The 9,050-nt window shown below is 50.8% G+C and overlaps 2 gene segments (V, D, J or C); both read left to right on the plus strand.

Annotated features, from left to right (window-relative positions):
• The first annotated feature begins 627 nt into the window (after positions 1–627).
• Positions 628–2,960, plus strand: LOC109571159 (immunoglobulin lambda variable 5-39-like). The segment is given in 2 exon segments: positions 628–1,452; positions 1,569–2,960. Coding segments are annotated over 2 exon segments (453 nt in total).
• Positions 2,961–7,747: 4,787 nt separating this feature from the next.
• On the plus strand, positions 7,748–8,613 carry LOC139176786 (immunoglobulin lambda variable 1-40-like). The segment is given in 2 exon segments: positions 7,748–7,886; positions 7,996–8,613. Coding segments are annotated over 2 exon segments (429 nt in total).
• The last annotated feature ends 437 nt before the right edge of the window (positions 8,614–9,050 follow it).

Here is a 9,050-nt window from a genome sequence, read left to right on the forward strand (position 1 = left end):
GAACCTAGACTGTCCTTTAGGGAAAGTGACGGGATGTGGGTTTGGAGGCCTTTGCCCTGACTTGCGCTCTTGGCATCTGGGCACAAGGCATGGGGCATCCATGCTTCCTGTCAGCTTCTCACCCTCCTTCAAGGGTGGTGCTGATGGTTCTGTCCTTTACCAGTTCCTCTCGTCACCTATTTTCCTATTTTCCACTACATAATCATCCATGCATTAGAATAATAGGAAAAGGATTTAGTATGAACATTTTGTTTGATATGAGATGATTCTCACAAACACATGTTGAGAAAAGAAAATAATCTTATGAATTTTATTAAATAGCTAAGTTACAAGAACATCTAATCTGAACACAAAACCATAATTTTACTTTACATTGATTAGCATTATTTTTGTCCCTTAATTTTTCCCAATTAATGGAGACATTAAGTCCTCCTGCACGAAATTACACGTATGTAAATGAGTATGTACCAGCAGTACTACAATTGTGTCTAGGTGTTTCTATTTTTACATGGATTTTATTCTTGGTTCTAAATGTATTTTTAATATGTCTTAATATAAAATACAACTTGTAGATAGGAAAAATAACATTCAGTATCAGTATCAAGTTCTTAAATTTTGAAATTTTTGTTAACTTTCTGATTAGAACATTTTGATCAATACTTAATGTTAGTGGCTTGTAATATTTCCTCATAAATTTTTCGGGTATATGTACAAATGTTTTAACTAATTCTCAAAAAACTAGGAAATATTGCATCCTTTTTCAATGTTTTTAAAAAGACATGCATACAATGCAAATCGATTAGAACAATGTAGTGGCTCAAGTTTGTTACATATTTCAGGTGAGGAAATGCATGTTATGTCTTTTTGTGGGCTAATTCAATAGTAAGATTTCCATATTTTTCCAAGGAAATTAATCTTCTTGCTTGTTTTCTCTACTAGCCACCGATGCACCTTCCTAGAAAAGTTTGCATTTTACCTCCTTAATTCTAGAGGTTATTTTTGCTTTTTGTTTTTATTTTTCACATGTGCACAGCAGGCGGCGCTGTGGGACTGCCCTGGGGTCCATCCACAGCTGCTCAGGGAGCATCACTGACTCCTGGAGCTGGGCTGGGGGCGGCGCGTGCACTCCTGGGGGCACTCAGCAGTGTGTCGTCTCTGGCTGCAGAGTCCCCTGTCATGTGGTCTCAGCAGGTGCTTCCTCCAGGGTCTCCCAAGAGGGACCTCCCCTCCACCCCCTGAGTCTGGGCTGTGAGCTGAGCTCCAGCATCAGGGCTGAGAGATGGGCTGGGCGGATCCTGGGTGGACCCCTATTTGCATGGCAGCCCCTCCTCTGGCAGAGGCTGGGCGAGAAAAGAAGACCTGGGGCAGCCCAGCCCCACTATGGGGATCAGGAAGCTGTGAGCACCATGGCCTGGACTCCTCTCCTGCTCATGTTCCTCTCTCACTACACAGGTAGGCACAGGCCCCAGGCACCAGGGCTCAGTCCCAGCCTCATCAGCCCCTGGGGTGCAGACTCTGGGAACCTTTCCTGCAGCTCCTGCCCCATCTCCCCTGTATTGTGTCTGCAGGTTCCCTCTCCCAGCCTGTGTTGACTCAGCCGGTCACCGTCTCTGCGTCTCTGGGAGCATCAGCCAGACTCTCCTGCACCCTGAGCAGTGGCTACAATGTTAGCAACTATAGCATATACTGGTATCAGCAGAAGGCAGGGAACCCTCTCCGGTACCTCCTGAGGTTCAAATCAGACTCGGATAAACACCAGGGCTCCGGGGTCCCCAGCCGCTTCTCTGGATCCAAAGATGCCTCGACCAATGCAGGGCTCCTGCTCATCTCTGGGCTGCAGCCCGAGGACGAGGCCGACTACTACTGTGCTGTGTGGCATGGCGACACTAACGCTTACACGGAGCTCCAGACCAGTGAGGAAGTGAGACAGAAACCTCCTCCACTCACCCCTGCTCGTGGCTTGGATGAAGTCTAGTTCAGGGGGTGACTTCCAACTGTCAGATGTTAGACAAGCAACCGATTTTCCATAAACCAGCAGATTTGATAATAATGTATCTTTTGCTTCAGTTTAGCTTTTAGATTGCTAAGTACTCTTATCCAATGCAGGTTTTCTTGGGCAAACATTGCTTGTTCAGAGATAAAAACTTTTCGATGAAGACATTGGCTGAGCCCAGAAGAGGTGGTTTCAGGCCAGGCCCAGCTCAGGGTCAAGGGCTCAATAAGACAGGCTTCTGTGAGTGTTTCACTTGGGATTTTGTGACATAAAAGCCAATAAGCAGAAATTAATTGTATTTTCATTATCATTGTATTATCATTACTGGAGGTAATGACCCTCCACTTTCTGAAAATAAAACCACTAACTTGTATGATACAATCAATAGAAAACACTTAAAGATAAATCTGAGGAAGATCAGAAGGCTGTGCCCTGAAAAGACGAACATGCAAGAGAAATTAAAGGCACAGTGAACAGTTACTCCTCATCTGTCGTTCAAAACCCTGAGTGTCACTGAGATAAGTCATTAAAAGTAGCACAACGTCACATTGTAAAGCAATTTGTTGTTCAGTTGCTAAGTCGTGTCTGACTCCATGGACTGCAGCACACCAGGCTTCCCTGTCCCTCACCATCCTGGAGTTTGCCCAAGTTCAAGTCCACTGGGTCCATGAGGCCACCCAACCATCTCAACCTCTGTCATCGCCTTCTCCTCCTGCCCTCAATCTTTCCTAGCAAAAGGTGTTTTCCAATGAGTCATAAATATGAAATTATGCTGAAAATTAATGAGAATGAATAGGGAAATGATCAAGTCCACAATTATTAAAAATAGTATATAATTTTAAAATTATGTAAATTTAAAAGTAGTTCAAAAATGTGTTACTTTGGTCCCAGAAATAAAAAAAAAACTTAAGATTTGACTGTATTTGTATGATAACAATAAACATTCAGCAAGAAAGATAAAAGAAAATTTGAGCAAGAGTGAAATATTTTCTTCCAGGAAAACAGTGAGTAGCCAGGATGTGCAGGCCCTGCGTTATTTACAGTGTTGCTTCCTTATACCTGTTTCCCTTGAGAACTTGGAGGGGTGTGAGCAGCTGGGACGGGGCAGAGCCCTTAGAGGTCAGAAGGAAGGACGGTGGTTCCTGACACCACACAAGGGTCACTCTGCCTGCTCAGAGTCAGGCTCTGTAGCAGTGACGTGCCACCTGCCCCCTCCCCGCTGAGCACAGAGTCCTGAGCGCAGTCTGCAGTGTCTCAGCCGGGCCCATTGTCCAGCTCAGTGCTCAGGTCCTCTAGTCCTGGAAAGAGTGGCAGAGCTGGCGGTGTGAGGTGTCCGGGAACCAACAGGTCCCAGGCAGAGACCCCGGACCACGATGCCTGCGGGTCTCCAGCCCTCAGGAGCCGCGATTGGTCCTTTGGCTCCAGAGGCGGTCACTCAGCTTCCTTGACGACTGGGGGCTCCTATCCTTGGATGAAAGAGAGGAGGACAGGGGTGATGCTGATCCGGGCACCTGGACACAGGTGGTGCCACCACAGTTACCTTCATTCCGTGTCCTGGGAGTTGGGAGCAGAGTTAGCCTCCCTCAGAAAGGTGGCTTCTGCTTTCCAAGCCTATGGGGAGTGAACACGTGGCAGATGTTTTATTTAACTTGGGAAAGAGGAGACCAGGAACTAGTACAGTGGGGTCACGGAGTATAAAAACGAAATGCTTATTATCCACAGGGAAAGGACCTCGAAGCAATCTGTGTGTGTGTGTGCGTGTGTAAGGCACTGCTTCATTTCTAAGGAAGGAGAAAGCACCCCCGTCCTGCACGGTCAGGAGGCTGCTTCCACGGGATCGTCACTGTCCTGACCTGAGCTTGAATTAAAGGAATATGTGTCCCAGACGCCCCCTCAGTCCTGACCCCTGAGCTGCCAAGCGCGCTGTGAACAGACTGACCCTGAGGGTCGGAGGGGAGCCCACAGACGGCCCTGAGGTCACAGGGGACACAGAACGGGCTCCTGGCCTGAAGGCAAGAAGGAGACAGAGCACAGAGCAGGTCAGGGGCTTCCCTGAGGGCTCTGGTCACCGGGTCACAGGATGTGTGTCTGGGCCTGGACAGCAGGGGGCGCTCGGGGGCCGTTCCGAGGGTGGTTAGGGGGATGGGAGCTGGGACCCTGGCGCTGCCTGGTGGCCTCTGCTCACGGCTCCCAGCTGTGACCTTCCACCCCAGGGCCACACATTGCCCCGCCCCAGTGAACCCACTGGCCACCCTCAGGCACAGGGGCCTGACCCAGGGCCCAGGGACGAGTGGGTGGGAGTCATTTGAATGAATGGCCCTCCCCCTTTCAGGGTATGAAGAGGGGAAGGAGCGGTGTGGGGACGCTCTGCTCAGCTGTGGGGCCACAGACGGCAGGACGCCCTGACCGTGTCCACCATGGCCTGGTCCCCTCTGCTCCTCACCCTGGTCACTCTCTGCACAGGTGACTGGATGCAGGGACAGGGGAAGGGCCCTGGGAAGCCTCACAGGCCTTGCTCCCTGCTCTCGTGTCTGGACCCCAGAGTCACCATCTCTGTCTGTCCCCCTTCCAGGATCCTGGGCCCAGGCTGTGCTGACTCAGCTGCCCTCCGTGTTCAGGACTTTGGGTCAGAGGGTCACCATCTCTTGTACTGGAAGCAGCAACAACATTGGGGGTTATTATGTGAGCTGGTACCAACAGCTCCCAGGAAAGGCCCCCAGACTCCTGACCTATGAAATTAGCAAACGACCCCCAGGGGTCCCAGATCGAGTCTCTGGCTCCAAGTCTGGCAACTCAGCCTCTCTGACCAGCTCAGTTCATGCTGAGGACGACACTGATTATTACTGTTTCTCATGGGCTGACGGCTTGAAAGTTTGCACAGTGCTTCAGGCCAGAGAGAAGGAGACAAAAACCTGCTTCCCCCACAGCCATGGGGCTCCCAGGGCAAGGTGTTTGCCCCTCCCTTCCTGGAGTCCCTGAGACCACGGAACCCAGCAGACTGAGTGTGCCCTGACTGCAGCTCCGCTGCCCCCTCAGCTCAACTCCCCTCGCTAGGGCAGCGGCACACAAGGGGTGGTCATACACCCATGGATGACGGAGCTGCTGACTGCAGTTGCCCCCGGCTCCCAGGTCGGAGTCGGCAGCACGGAGCAGGGGGGTCAGTGCTGCCCTTGCTGGGTCACTGGGCAGTGAATGCACATCCCTGAGCTTCCGCCACAGAAGCATCTCCTGTTAAAGGAAAAGGAAATGGAACCCAGACTTTCTACAAGCAATTTCCACACAGTCCAGGATCCAGTAAAAATCGTCACTTCTATCAAGAACCAGGAAATTAATTATTGAAGGGAAGTGAGATTGCATAGACATTAATGCTGAGATGCCTCAGATGAGGAAATCAGGTGACAGATATTTTTAGGGATAAGTCTTCAAATCTATTTGATGAGCAAATACAAACACTCTTGGGTCCTAAGGAAAAGGAGATAAATGAACGAAAAAAAAAAAAGAATCATGAGAAAAAGTAGTCAGAATCATTTGAAAATAAAATACATGGAAATAAAAGAGAATTCTCTGTATGTTATCAAAGACATGTAAAACTTATTATTTAATTCATTTATTTGTTCACTGACAGAGTGTTTGGTGACAGGAAAAAAGGCAGCCTCTACTTCTTCATAAGGCTCCCAGGTGTCATTAGTGGTAAAGAATCCGCCTGCCCATGCAAGGGACATAAGAGATGTGGGCTCTGTCCCCAGGTTGGGAAGACCTTCTGGAGCAAGAAACGGCTACCCACTCCAGTGTTCACGCCTGAGAATCCATGGACAGAGGAGCCTGGTGGGCTACAGTCCACGGGGTCACAAGAGTCAGACAGGATTGAGAACCAAGCCGCTGAGCAGCACCTTGCTCCTACTCTCACCGCCGTGAACGTTCCCCACATCCGCCACCAGGGGGCGCTGTGCACCTGCTCAGAACTGGCAAAGCCTCACCACACCCACATGGTCCCCTGAGCTGGCCCTGCTCCTGGGCTCAGCGGCCTGAGTTGGACGTGGCGGCAGGTGCTTCCTCTCAGGGGACAGACTCAGAGCCGCGGCCCCCAGGCCTCCTGCTGGGAGTGAAGCTGCACCCGGGGCCGAGCACCCAGAAGTGGAGGGTGAAGGGGTCAGGTGGTCGTCAGTCCCCACCCTCTTCCCACAAAGAGAGGAGGGGAGGAGCCCCCAGAGCCCACCCCGTGCACCCCTCCAGCTCTCCTCAGCCTGCTCCCGCTGCTCCTCATCTCTTTGCTCAGAGTCTCCGCTCCAGCTCACCTCATTCATGACTCCCCCAATCATGAGCCTCTCTCTCTACAAACCTGCACTGTTGACCTGCATGGTCATGACCATGTCAGAAGGTCATGGACGTGTTTCCGATCTTCCTGAACTGGACACTCACTTCCTTGGCCCCTCCTTGAACCTCTCTAACCCCTTCCTTCCCAAGAAGCCTCAGGTCTCTGGGTCTATGTGTGACCCAAGTTCGTTATCCCTCTGCTCCTCTCCAGGTTCCCTTTGTTTCCCAGGGGATCCATGAACCCCTCTAGTAGCTGATTTATCCTGAGTGCTCACACTCCGATCTGTGTGCACATCAAGTGAAGAATCGGGTGGGAGGAGAAACCCTGGTCCTGAGATGAGGGAAACGATTTCTGGCTGAGGAGTGTCTGTGCTCAGCTGCTGTGGGATTGATTTTATGCACAGTGAGCAGAGAAGCTGCTGGGGCCCTCACTGGAAAAGCAGACGCTCTCCCGGGGCTCTGACCCAGGAGGCATTACTGCTGGTCTGTCTGACCATGTCTATGGTCACATCTGAGATTCCTGAGAACAGCTGATCTGCCTTGTCATGTCCTGTGTCTCATCTCAGATCTGAGGCTGACCCATGGCTCTGATAACTCAGCCTGCCCTGTTTCACAGGTGGAACGTCCTGCTAAGACATGAAAATCCCTCAGTGGAGATCCATAAGTATTAGAAAGACTGGTTCTGGCCCTGCCTCGCTCAGAGGCCAGTAGAATTAAGAATGCCAATATCTTTCTAAATATGTTCTTTTACTTAATAATAAAATTTCATAAGATACCTCTCATGTGATTTAGTTAAAATTGTATTTAATGAACTGAACCTACAAAGAAAATGATGTTTTAAAGACAGTACCAAGGCAATGCAAAATTAAAACAGAACCAGGGTCCGACACAACTTAGCGACTCAACACTTCCTTCAGTTATATTTATGCACCTATTTAAAGTGACGACTTAGATTTCCACTAATCCGTGAACACATTGTGGTTCATTTACAATCTCAGAGTCACACACCCACAGTGCAACACGCACGTGCACTACAGGGTAACAGCCTTGGCTGTTCCTTTCCAACCAAACACTTCCTGAGCTGTGTAATTTCAAAACCAGTTTGGGAGGGTTGACTCTAAGAGCTCTTATCACCAGGTCACAGGGAGTGTGTCTGGATGGGACACAGGGGACATTCCCAGGCAGTTCTGAAGAGTTATGCACCCACAGTGTAACTCGGAGTGGGGGAGTGGTCATTTGCATGAAAGGCTCCCAGCCGTGACCTCCCACTCCCAAGCCCCACACAGCCCCGCCCCTGATCTGGCTACCCCAAGGCACAGGGGCCTGACCCAGGGCCCAGGGAGGGTCAGAGAGCTGGGGGATCAGAGACCTAAGGTGTGGGGACAGAGAGCTGGGTGGGGTCAGAGAGCTGGGGGGTCATTTGCATGAAAGGCCCCGCCCCCTCTCAGGGTATGAAGAGGGGAAGGCACGGTGTGGGGACGCTCTGCTCAGCTGTGGGGCCACAGAAGGCAGAACGCCCTGACCGTGTCCACCATGGCCTGGTCCCCTCTGCTCCTCACCCTGGTCACTCTCTGCACAGGTGACTGGATGGGGGGACAGGGGAAGGGCCCTGGGAAGACTCACAGGCCCTACTCCCTGCTCTCGTGTCTGGACCCCAGAGTCACCATCTCTGTCTCTCCCCCTTCCAGGATCCTGGGCCCAGGCTGTGCTGACCCAGCCGCCCTCCGTGTCCGGGTCCCTGGGCCAGAGGGTGACCATCTCCTGCACTGGAAGCAGCAGCAACATCGGTGGTGGTAATTGTGTGGGCTGGTACCAACAGATCCCAGGATCGGCCCCCAAAACCCTCATCTATAGGAGTACCAGTCGACCCTCGGGGGTCCCAGACCGATTCTCCGGCTCCAGGTCTGGCAACACGGCCACCTTGACCATCAGCTCGCTCCAGGCCGAAGACGAGGCGGATTACTACTGTGCAACTTACGAAAGTAGTAGTTATCATGGCACAGTGCTCCAGGCCAGGGGAGAAGTGAGACAAAAACCTGCTCTCCTCCAGACATGGGCCTCCTGGGACTGAAACATCTCTGTCAAAGCAGGCACTGTAGCAGCAGCTCTGAAATGGACATAAAATCATATTCATTTCACACGGTGAGAACAAGAGTGTGTGGCCGTACTTCACAACTTCCTGCACGTTTTCACTCAAAATGTCCTCAGCTGCTCTTCCCAGTCCTTCTGCTCCATGTAAGACCATTTAGGGGAAAGGGAATTTGGAATACTCCAACATGTTCAAACACTATCATTTTAATTTCTGATCTTGAGTAGTGTGTTTTCTTATTATTTTCGACTGATATTTTAGAAGAATCTCAACTTAATGGCTGCATTGTTAACTTTCTTCTATAAGGTTGCAGGTATATGAATTCTACTCCTGTTTTTTGTTGGTTTCTCTCAGCACAGGATTGCTGAGCCCCTAGAGCTGGTGCTGCTGTGGGTATCAACATTGGATCAGCAGCCCTGAACTGAGGACTCTTGTGACCGGCAATCAGGGCCTGTGTGTGGAGAGACCCCTGTCCCCTCACAGACCGCAGCTGACTCTGTGGCTCCCTGCACCCTGAGCGGTGACATCAGTTGCCGGGGACCAGCCCCTGCTGATCCAGGGTATTTGAAGCGGGGACGGCGTCGGCGACCTATTTATTTAAATATTTTATCAAAGATATAAAGAGTAATAGGATGAGGATAGCTCAGTAGGAAA

Source organism: Bos indicus, chromosome 17 (assembly GCF_029378745.1).
Source record: "Bos indicus isolate NIAB-ARS_2022 breed Sahiwal x Tharparkar chromosome 17, NIAB-ARS_B.indTharparkar_mat_pri_1.0, whole genome shotgun sequence".
Taxonomy (NCBI): domain Eukaryota; kingdom Metazoa; phylum Chordata; class Mammalia; order Artiodactyla; family Bovidae; genus Bos; species Bos indicus.